Source organism: Sylvia atricapilla, chromosome 14 (genome assembly GCF_009819655.1).
Source record: "Sylvia atricapilla isolate bSylAtr1 chromosome 14, bSylAtr1.pri, whole genome shotgun sequence".
NCBI classification, from domain to species: domain Eukaryota; kingdom Metazoa; phylum Chordata; class Aves; order Passeriformes; family Sylviidae; genus Sylvia; species Sylvia atricapilla.
The window spans coordinates 2,794,062-2,805,932 of NC_089153.1; the positions used below are offsets into that span (position 1 = coordinate 2,794,062).

The 11,871-nt window shown below is 51.5% G+C and overlaps 1 protein-coding gene across 1 annotated transcript; it reads right to left on the minus strand.

Moving 5' to 3' along the window:
- Positions 1 to 4,281: 4,281 nt before the first annotated feature.
- LOC136367751 (protocadherin alpha-2-like) lies at positions 4,282 to 6,905 on the minus strand. The gene is made up of 2 exons (XM_066329548.1): positions 4,392 to 6,905; positions 4,282 to 4,305 (listed from the first exon to the last, which is right to left on the minus strand). The coding sequence occupies exons 1-2, from the start codon at positions 6,903 to 6,905 to the stop codon at positions 4,282 to 4,284; spliced, it is 2,538 nt and encodes an 845-aa protein (XP_066185645.1).
- Positions 6,906 to 11,871: the final 4,966 nt, after the last annotated feature.

An 11,871-nucleotide genomic window follows, 5' to 3' on the forward strand; every position in this document is an offset into this window, starting at 1 on the left:
CAAACCATGATGGAAGAAGCAAGAACGAAATGAGAGCAGACTGTGGTCTAATCTGGGAGTTATACAATATTTCAGGTTGGAAGGAAGCCACAAGGATTGTTGAATCCAACTCCCAATCTAGACACATTTGGTCAATCCAAGATGAAGACACCACAACTAAAGAGGCAGAAAGGTTCAGCTATCTCTCAGACTCATCTTCTTCAGCAAGAAGCCACTTACCTGTAGCATCACGGCTTGCTTCTTCAGAAAAGAAATATTCTCAGAGCAGCAAACTGCTTCTAACACTAGCAGAGACTGTTTGGTACAACGGATAGAAAATAATGATGTGCATTCTAGAAAAGCCTTGGAATCAGTGGGCAAATCAAAGTGCACTTCTATCATGAGGAAGGGGTACACTGGAGCTAAGGAAGGACATTGTCTCAACATCAGCGTCAGCTCAGGAGCATGGAAAAGTCATCCTGCACACTGATAGAAAATTACCCAAATGTTTGCAACCAGAAAGCTGCCAAAACTCAGTATTTCGTATTGTCTGGTATTACCAACACACTGCTAACATGAGAGACAGAAAAACAAGACAGTGAGAGCTTGGTAAGAAGGGAGAAGAAAGACAAATAATCCAGCTCCACTGTATTGAAATGCAGGAAGAGAACAACTAGGTGTAAGGATATGCAAAACTTCTGGAGAAATCCCAGGTATTAGTAATGTCTGTGGAGCCTCTTCTTGATATTTTCTAATAGAATCCTCTGTCTCACATCCTGGGTAACAGCAGCTCCACCTGAGCACACATTCTCCAGTCCTTCACCAAAGACACAACTGTTCTGCAGATCATCTCCCTCAGGCAAGAGCCTTCCCTGCTAAAGCTCATCCTCATCACATGCCCAGGCCATACCTTGTGCCACTTGCAGAATCTCTTTCACAATATCACAAAACCTGCCATAACATTGTCCTTTGCATATCCTCACCTTCCCTTACAATTGGCACAAGGAACATCTCGAGGGATATGAAGCCCCCCACACTCTGGCAGATTCTTCTCATCTGCCTACACATCATGATTTATGCCTTTTCAACAATCTCTGGTGGAAATACCACAGAACATAAGAACTGACTCCTTAAGAACTTTATGACATAAAGGCATGTCTATTGTCACCCCAGTCCACATGGAGTTGGCACTTTGAGAGAATGAGAGCAAATGCCAAAGCACAAAGCACCCCATCATATCAGCTGGATGGGAGAATTTGTACCATGGAGAACCACAGCTGGGCTGCTGTGCAGGGATTTGTGCGTACATCAGACATCAGAATCAGCCACCTGTGACAACGGGACACCCAAATTCTACCAAGGGGAAATTTTCAAGTCTGCAAGCGTGGGAAGCTGAATGCACAGAAATGACATCCACATTAACATGTGCCTTTAAAAATTACCCTGAGGAAGCCCAAGGAAGCATCATGGAAAGATCTGTGGCTCTGGAAGCCACTATAGATGCCCACCACAATACAAGGACAGGAGGCTGAAGTGCTACTCTCCTAGAAAAAGTTGTCCTAAATTGGAATCAAAAAGTTCATTGGGAATTAGCCAGCACTCTGCATGCCACACCCTCTTTACTGACACCTTGTCTGCCTCAGGCAGACAACAGCACAAGTGATGTCTCTGGTGGGAAATATTCATAACCTCAAAGGACGTGATGGGCATTCAACTACCATGGAATTAACTCAGCACCCAGAAGGCCTTCAACTCCATACCTTCAGGAGCCCAGGAATGGATCTTGGGAAGGAAACCTGTGCCCATCCTGCATCGTCCTTTCCTCCACTCATCCCCCATTCCCTACTCTGGGACGTGTTCTCCAGACAACAGCATCAGCTCACATTCTTGTCTTCTTATGACACGGCCCGTGGTCTTCCCAAGGATTTCCAGTCCCCACACACTGTGAGGTCACACTTCATATTATGACATGGTCAGGGCCTACTCAGCCCCACTGCCGTGTTCACCTCATCTCCTGTGGCTCCCCCAGCCTCAGCCGGAAACATTACATTGGAGAATATTGTTTATAGAGGTGATGTCAGGACAACTCTAAAGGCAATGGCCATTGACAGAACGTTGTGAAAGACCAACGCAAATGCTGAAAAATACATCAGTGCCAGCAATGATACCTACTGCACAGGAAAATGTGATTTCCAGTATGGATTGTGGGGTGTTTTTGTTGTTGTTCTTGGGGGATTTTTTGTTTGTTTCTTGGTTTAAGAGTCTTTCCAGGGGTTTTCAAGTAAGTGGCTGGTGAATGCAAATAATAACATAACATGAAAACAGGACAGTGTATGGTCATGCCACCTCACTGGACAATGCAGCTGCAATCCACTTCAGAAAGGCAAGACAAAGAAAAGAAAACATACACTTTCAGGTCACGCTCCTCTGCCTGCACACCGTCTACTGGCAGCTAGAATAAAAACATACTTACAGAAAGAACACAGGAAAAGTGTACAAGGCCTTCCCTGCTTTCACAATGACTGGTAAGCCAAGAAAATGTGGGAAATTACACCAAGAGAAGAGAGAACAGTGAAGTCATAATTGTCATCTTGCATCACCTCGCTTATGGAGGACAGTCAAACAAGAGTACTGAGTTCTTCGTAAGACAGCACATTAAATACCAGCATGATCAGCAGTCGGTAACAGTAACGGCACAGTGAATAGTACCTAGGGGACTGTCTCATGACATGGTGCACGTCTCCCCAGGGACTTTCAGTGCCATTAGACACATCTCACTCCTCCAGGTCAACCTTAATACCAGGAAATGGCCGGGGCCTCCACAATGCCACAGCCACATTCACCTCTGCAACCTGTCACTGCCCCCTTCACCTCCACAGGGCTCACTGCAGCTTCTGCACACTACTGCCAGCAATGAGAGCACCATCAAAAACATACAGATGGTGTCATATAGACCATGCCCAGCGCTCTACTGCTCCTAAAGGTGATGTCAGAATAACTCCAAATGACGATGGCATCGATTTCATGTTGTGATGGAACAACTCAATCATTTGCAAGCACGCCAACGTAAAGGATTGTATTTTTTCTACAGGAAAATCCATGTTCCAAGCTTTGTTATTAGCGGGTTTGGTGCTTGCTTGGTTAGGTGAATGTATTCTCTGTTAGTAAATTTCCAGGGCTTTTGAAAGGACGTGGCTCCTGATACAAATATTCCAAGAATATCAGAAAAAGCCAGTGTAGGTCATGCCAATTCTCTGGCCAGGAATGCAAGTCTACAACCATTCCTTCAATGACAGCACAAACCCCAACACAGCTGATATTATATATGCTGTGCTCAGCAGACTCCCTGTAGTTGATCCTTCATCTTTTCTACTGCTTCACCTATTCTGGGTGGAAATCCTAATCACCTGCAAGTTCTGTCACTCTCCTGAAATGCTGGACATCTATTTGTAGACACAGTTACCAGGAGATCTCTATTGATAACAAGCATTGATTTCATGATCCCATGGAAAGAAGCAACTCCTCAAGAACACAGCAGGGTAAGGGATAATATCCTTAGTGGTACATTTGTCTATTTTAAGAGACTGTCTCTGGATAATTCACAACTTTGCCATGGGTGATACAAATATTGAAACAATGTTATGACAGGCAAGTGTCAATCTCCAGGCATGAAAAAAAAAAAAAAAAAAGTACATAAAATGACTTTGAGCAGAGAGGGGGTTATGGAAAAAAAAAAAAAAAAAAATTCCATTTTCTTACACTGTCCCTGAATTTCCAGCCCCTGTGCAAACCGATTATAATGCTATCCAGAAAATCCACCACAGCGGGAGAAAGCCTTGAGGCCTCAGCTGTAACCTTTCAGCACGTCACTTGAACTGAGTAGGAAAGAGGGCACAGGTTTTGACAATGTTGATACCGGCTCAATCAGCACTCAGCAAAGGCAGTTCAGTGGTCCATGGTACCTGGGGGATTGTCACCACTACATCCTGCGTGTCTTCACCTCCTTCAGCAAGCGAGGGTTAAAATGTTACACACCAGCAAGGGAAAGTGCTGTCAGCAGAGCTGACACCTCGGTGCACCTATTCTCACAATCCACAGAGGTTTCTTTCTAGGGGATAGCAAACGTAGGAGAGAACAACCCTCACTCAAAGCAACAAACTCAGCCACGGTCCGTAAATTTGCTGCAGGATCCCGGATGACATTTCCCAGCACAGTAACAGCTGGGTAGCGCCAGAAAGGACGCACCAGCAGATAAAAAGGTGCCGCAACAATTTTAAGGATTCAGCCAACATTCCACTGCCCTCAGGCCGTGGGGGCGGAGCCACGCTACAAACAGGAACTGCAAAGGGGACTGTGAGACTTGGCAGAGGGGGGAGAGAAGGAGTAAAGGCGAGCAAAGCAGTGCCACTGACCGTGCCGAGGAGGGCGGAGGGCTCCGGCTGCGTGTCCTTGGGCGCGGCGCCGGGCGGCGGCGGAGGGAAGTTGGGGCTGAAAACCATGAGGTCGCTCTTGGCCGCGCCGTCCGCCACGCACAGGCTGCGGCTGTGGCGCTGCGAGTACGACCAGCTGCCCACTTCGCTGGCGCACACCAGCGTCGTGGGCCCGGGCCCCGAGAGCACGGCCGCCCGCGGCGCCCAGCGCGACGCCCCGTACAGCACCACGGCCAGCAGGAACAGGCTGGACACGGCGCAGATGGCCACCACCAGCCACACGTTGGTGGCCGCGCCGGCCGCCCCGGCACCCGCGTCCGCGCCCGGCGCCGCCCGCGACGACGACGACGACGACGATCCCGCGGCCGCGGCCAGCGCCGCCTCGGCCGCCTCCACCAGCGACACGCTGAGCGTGGCCGTGGCCGAGCGCGCCGGCTCGCCGTGGTCGCGCACGACGATGAGCAGCCGGTGGCGAGGCCCGTCCGCCTCGTCCAGCGCCCGCGCCGTGCTCACCTCGCCGCTGTAGAGCCCGACGCGGAAGGGGCCCTTGCCCCGCGGCTCCCACAGCTCGTAGCGCAGCCACGCGTTGTAGCCCGAGTCGGCGTCCACGGCGCGGATCTTGGCCACCACCTGCCCCGCCGGCGCCCCCCACGCCGCCCACGCCCACAGCGTGTCCGACGCCGACACCGAGCCCCCCGCCGCCTGCGCCGCCCGCGCCGCCTCGGCCGCCGCGCCGCCCGCCTCCGGCGCCGAGCCCGCGGGCGGCAGCAGCGCCGGCGCGTTGTCGTTCTCGTCCAGCACGAAGAGCTGCACCGTGGCGTTGCCGCACAGCGGCGGCTCCCCCGCGTCCACCGCGCGCACCTCGAACTGCAGCACCTGCAGCTCCTCGTAGTCCAGCGGCTGCAGCGCCCACAGACGCCCGCTCTCCGCGTCCACCGACACGTAGCTCGACGCCGGCCGCCACCCGCCGCCCGCCGCCCCCGACCACGACGACCACGACGACGACGACGCGGCCGCCGCGCCGCCCTCCCACACCGAGTAGCTGACGCGCCCGTTGCCCGCCTCGTCCGGGTCCCGCGCCCACAGCCGCGCCAGCTCCGCGCCCGCCGCGTTGTTCTCCCGCGCCAGCACCGTGTACACGGCCTGCGCGAACGCCGGCGCGTTGTCGTTCACGTCCGACACCGGCACCCGCAGCCCGCGGCTGGCGCGCAGCGCCGGCGCCCCGCCGTCCTCCGCACGCACCTCCACCTCGTACTCCGACACCCGCTCCCGGTCCAGCGCCTCGCGCAGCACCAGCGAGTACGAGCCCGCGAACGTCGCCTCCAGACCGAACGGCGACGCCGGCCACACCCAGCACCGCACGCGCCCGTTCGCCCCCGAGTCCCGGTCCGACACGCTCAGCAGGGCCACCACCGTCCCCACCGCCGCGTCCTCCGACACCGGCACCGACAGCGACGTCACCCGCACCTCCGGCGCGTTGTCGTTCACGTCCAGCACCTCCAGCACCACCTTGCAGTGACCCGACAGCGGGGGTGTCCCCTTATCTGTCGCTTCGATTTGTATCTCATAAGAACGAATGTCTTCATAGTCCACCATGCCTGCCAGATGAATTTCACCCGTCCTCTCATTTAAAACGAAAATATCCATCCCCTGTTCAGGAAAAGTATTGCTCACACTATATACCACTTCGCTATTACTTCCGAAGTCGGGATCCGTGGCATTCACCCTCGTCACCAGCGTTCCCTCTGTAGCGTCCTCCGGCAGCTGCACTTTATACACCGACTGGTTGAATTGGGGCGCGTTGTCGTTCGCATCCAGCACCGAGATCACCAGCTCCATTGTCCCTGTCAGAGACGGCCGGCCCCCGTCACTCGCCGTCAGCACCAACCGGTGAACGGGAATCGTCTCGCGGTCCAGAGATTTCGTCAGTACCAAAAACAAGGATTCTCGGTATTCTTCACTGCGGTGCAAATCCAGAGAGAAATACTCGCTGGGGCTGAGCGTGTAGGAGAGCTGCGCGTTTGCTCCGATATCCGCATCCGAAGCACCCTCCAGCGGGAAACGAGACCCCGGTACAGACAATTCCGCGATGCTGAGGTTTTTTCGTGCGGCGGGGAAGATGGGGGCATTGTCGTTGATGTCGGTGACCTCCAGCTCCACATGGAAGACGCGCAGCGGCCGCTCCACCAGCACCTCCAGGCGCAGCGCGCACGGCGCGCTCTTGCCGCACAGCTCCTCCCGGTCCAGCCGCGAGCTCACCAGCAGCGCGCCGCTCGCCCCGCTCACCTCCACGCTCGCCCGCCGGCCCTGCGCCACCAGCCGCAGCCGCCGCGCCTCCGCCTCGCCCGCCTCCAGGCCCAGGTCCTGCGCCAGACGGCCCACCACCGTGCCGGCCTCGGCTTCCTCCGGCACCGAGTACCGCACCTGCCCGCCCGCCAGCGCCCAGGCCGCCTGCAGCACCAGCACCCGCAGCGCCGCACGACAACGCTCCCCCATCGCCGCCGCCGCCGCTCTCTCCGCCGCTGCTGCGGCCGCCGCTGTGTGTGCCGGGCCCGGCCCGGTCCCGCACGGCTCCCCGCCGCCGCCCGGACGCACCGGCTCTGCTGCCCGGCCCGCGCCGCCCCCCCGCGCTCACAGCCGGGCTCTCCGCCGCACCGGGGCGGAGCCGCCCACACGCCGTTCCCGAGCCTGCAGCGACACCGTGCGCTGCTCCGCCGCCTCACACGCTCACACACAGCGCCCCTGCCTCCGCCCCGCGATGGGTATGTTTTCTGCCGTGTCTTCTGTCGTGCTACTCTTTTTTCCCCTTATATCTTCCTTTTTCTTTGTAAGTAGACCTTCATTTCTTCTTTTCTTTCTTCGCTGCCTTTTCATTTTTCTTGCATTCTGCGGTTCCTTCTTTACGGACATTTTTCCTTTCTCTTTCCTTTTTTTCTTTGTACTCTTTTCCGTTTCTTCCTTGACTGTCTTTTTTTTTCCTCCTTTTTATGCCACTCTTCATTCTTTCCGCTCCTTTCCCTTCTCTTTCCCGGCACCTGTATTCTTTAGCTGCACTGGAAACTCGTCAGTGTCCTCTGCCACCGCCGAGATCATTAAATGCGGAACCATCACTGCTAATTACAGAGTATCATTGCTGGAGAGCTGTGCTGCTCTTATCAAAGGTGTTAGGAACCAACTCCTCTCAATGTCTACAGATGTGGTCGGTGCGTGCTGGTCAGCTCTTTTATCCTCTGTTTTGTATTTCCATTCTGCCCTTCTTTCGACTTTCATTGTGGTTTGGAATGGTGTTGCTGGTTGGGTTCCGGTTTTTGGGAGGGGAGTAGTTTTTTAGTTATGTTGTTTTCATTGTAGCGAGTTCAATATTTTCTTTACTACTTCGGCTACTACTGCTATTATTATGAATATTATTACTATTAATACCGCACCTCCGGCGCATTGTCGTTTACATCCAGCACCTCAAGCTCCACGCTGCAGGAAAGTGGAGGAGTCCCTTTATCTCTTGCTTCGATCTCGAGGTCATATGACTGAATCTCCTCGAAATCCAGATGCCCGTTTGTCCACCACTTGTCCCATTTCTCTACCGTGCAATGCTTTCTTCCACTGTTTCTGTTATTCCACTTTTTCTTTGTCCATTTTCCTTTTACATCTCCCTGTTTATCTTCTTCTTTTTCGTTGCTTTGTCTTTTCCCTGCTTATCTTCTTCTTTTTGTTTGCTTTTTTCTTTCTCTCCTAGCTGTGTGGTCTTTCCCTCTCCTTCTCTATCGCTGCCATCCTTTTATCTTCTAGAATTTTTCCACTTGAGGAAATGTTTTTAGAATACTTACTCCACCACGTCATGAAGCACAGACAGCCCCTTTAGCAAAAGGGCGCTCCCAGCTCTCATTCCTCATGACAGAGATTTGCCTTCTGGTTATGCTCCACAACGGTGCTCCTGCCGCTTCCTCTCCCTTCAGGATCAAAGCCACATTTGGACCCTTCAGTCATTTCAACGACCCGAGAAATCAATCGACAAAGCAATCACATCATAAAGAACATCTTTGTTACATCAGAGAAGAGCCCACCCATTTAGACACCTAATACAAAAAATGCTCCAGAGTCTAAGTGACCCAAGGGAGTCTCTGTTTTGCAAAATGAAATCCAGCAGACTCCAGCATGAAAAGCCTCCAAGAATGCTTAAAAAAAAAAAAAAAAAAAAAAAAAAGGCAAGATGCCAAAACATTTCTCATTTACCTCGATGAAGAACAATTCGGCCTGACTCACACCTGCAGAGCTATTAAAAATTCACCACGGCATTGTCACGGTAAGCATCCTCGGCATGCCCAACACATCTCCTCCTAGAAAAGCATTAAGGTCACCTCTCCATCTGTCTTTGCTGCCCACTTCTCACCCGGTGCCAGCGAGCAGCAGAAATGAATGAGAGCACAAAATGGTGCTCCAATCCTACAGGAATTTTGATTCAGGCAAAACTCGGTCAATCCAACATGAAGATACCACAGCTGGACAGGAACCAACGTACACCTTGTATCACACAGAGCCTCTTCTGGTAGCACTAACTCACCTGTAGCATCACTGGTTGCTTCTTCACAAAAACTAACTCCAGCACCAGGAGTATTTCTTTGAAAGGACACTGTCCCTAAATGCCAGATGGAAGACCAACACCAGGGAGATGACTGATGCAGTGTCCCAAAAAAGGATGGCAGAACTGCACAAAGTTCAAAGAGTCTTCTGGTTGACCAACAAAATTTCGCATCAATGGCAAGGGACTAAAGGCACGCATGGCAAGTCACTTGATAAGCTGTAATATCACAGGGAGCAACACCAAGCAAGAATACTGAGAACCGCTGGAGGTCCTGAGAGGATCCCACAAGAGCAGCACTACAGGGTGGGTGCTTTCTCAAGGATTCCTATTGGAATCCTCTACCACTCTAAGGCATGGGAAATGAGATCTCCACAGCTAATCAGACATTCTCCACAAGTTCCTCCACAGTGACACACACTGTGTTCTACCCAACAGCTTCATTTTCCTGGGACAACACTCCTCCCCACTCAAATTCACCCTCCCCATCGCATAGGCCCAGGCCCTATTTAGTGCCACATGCAGGATCACTGCCAAAATATCCAACCTAATCCCACAGAATTCTGCATGAGAACATGCTCTCCACTCCCAAGACATCCATTCTGGGAAATACATTAGAGGCCACCCTCCATCTGTGCTTGCTGCCAACTGCTCAAACCATGCTGGAAGAAGCAAGAACGAAATGAGAGCAGACTGTGGTCTAATCTGGGAGTTATACAATATTTCAGGTTGGAAGGAAAGCCACAAGGATTGTTGAATCCAACTCCCAATCTAGACACATTTGGTCAATCCAAGATGAAGACACCACAACTAAAGAGGCAGAAAGGTTCAGCTGTCTCTCAGACTCATCTTCTTCAGCAAGAAGCCACTTACCTGTAGCATCACGGCTTGCTTCTTCAGAAAAGAAATATTCTCAGAGCAGCAAACTGCTTCTAACACTAGCAGAGACTGTTTGGTACAACGGATAGAAAATATTGATGTGCATTCTAGAAAAGCCTTGGAATCATTGGGCAAAGCACAGCATACTTCTATCATGAGGGATGGGCACCCTAAAGCTAAGGAAGGACATTGTCTCAACATCAGCCTCAGCTCAGGAGCATGGAAAAGTCATCCTGCACACTGATAGAAAATTACCCAAATGTTTGCAACCAGAGAGCTGCCAAAACTCAGTATTTCGTATTGTCTGGTATTACCAACACACTGCTTACATGAGAGACAGAAAAACAAGACAGTGAGAGCTTGGTAAGAAGGGAGAAGAAAGACAAATAATCCAGCTCCACTGTATTGAAATGCAGGAAGAGAACACTGGGGCGTAAGGATATGCAAAACTTCTGGAGAAATCCCAGGTATTAGTAATGTCTGTGGAGCCTCTTCTTGATACTTTCTAATAGAATCCTCCGTCTCACATCCTGGGTAACAGCAACTCCACCAGAGCACACATTCTCCAGTCCTTCACCAAAGACACAACTGTTCTGCAGATCATCTCCTTGAGGCAAGAACCTTCCCTGCTAAAGCTCATCCTCATCACATGCCCAGGCCATACCTTGTGCCACTTGCAGAATCTCTTTCACAATACCACAAAACCTGCTATAACATTGTCCTTTGCATATCCTCACCTTCCCTTACAATTGGCACAAGGAACATCTCGAGGGATATGAAGCCCCCCACACTCTGGCAGATTCCTCTCATCTGCCTACACATCATGATTTGTGCCTTTTTCAGCAATCTCTGGTGGAAATACCACAGAACATAAGAACTGACTCCTTAAGAACTTTATGACATAAAGGCATGTTTGTTGTCACCCCAGTCCACATGGAGTTGGCACTTTGAGAGAATGAGACCAAATGCCAAAGCACAAAGACACCATCATATCAGCTGGATGGGAGAATTTTTACCACAGAGACCCACAGCTGGGCTGCTGTGCAGGGATTTGTGTGTACATCAGACATCAGAATCAGCCACCAGTGACAACAGGACATGTAACTTCAACCAAGGGGAAATTTTCAACTCCACGACTATGGGAGGTTGGACGCACAGAAATGACATCCACATCATGGAAAGATCTGTGGCTCTGGAAGCCACTATAGATGCCCACCACAATACAAGGACAGGAGGCTGAAGTGCTACTCTCCTAGAAAAAGTTGTCCTAAATTGGAATCAAAAAGTTCATTGGGAATTAGCCAGCACTCTGCATGCCACACCCTCTTTACTGACACCTTGTCTGCCTCAGGCAGACAACAGCACAAGTGATGTCTCTGGTGGGAAATATTCATAACCTCAAAGGACGTGATGGGCATTCAACTACCATGGAATTAACTCAGCACCCAGAAGGCCTTCAACTCCATACCTTCAGGAGCCCAGGAATGGATCTTGGGAAGGAAACCTGTGCCCATCCTGCATCGTCCTTTCCTCCACTCATCCCCCATTCCCTACTCTGGGACGTGTTCTCCAGACAACAGCATCAGCTCACATTCTTGTCTTCTTATGACACGGCCCGTGGTCTTCCCAAGGATTTCCAGTCCCCACACACTGTGAGGTCACACTTCATATTATGACATGGTCAGGGCCTACTCAGCCCCACTGCCGTGTTCACCTCATCTCCTGTGGCTCCCCCAGCCTCAGCCGGAAACATTACATTGGAGAATATTGTTTATAGAGGTGATGTCAGGACAACTCTAAAGGCAATGGCCATTGACAGAACGTTGTGAAAGACCAACGCAAATGCTGAAAAATACATCAGTGCCAGCAATGATACCTACTGCACAGGAAAATGTGATTTCCAGTATGGATTGTGGGGTGTTTTTGTTGTTGTTCTTGGGGGATTTTTTGTTTGTTTCTTGGTTTAAGAGTCTTTCCAGGGGTTTTCAAGTAAGTGGCTGGTGAATG

Excerpts from the sequence above, each read along its gene's own strand:
- LOC136367751 (XM_066329548.1), bottom strand. The coding sequence starts at position 6,905 with ATGGGGGAGCGTTGTCGTGCGGCGCTGCGGGTGCTGGTGCTGCAGGCG. Across the intron at positions 4,306-4,391 it reads CCTCCGCCCTCCTCGGCACG|CGTGGCTCCGCCCCCACGGC; the intron begins GTCAGTGGCACT and ends TCCTGTTTGTAG.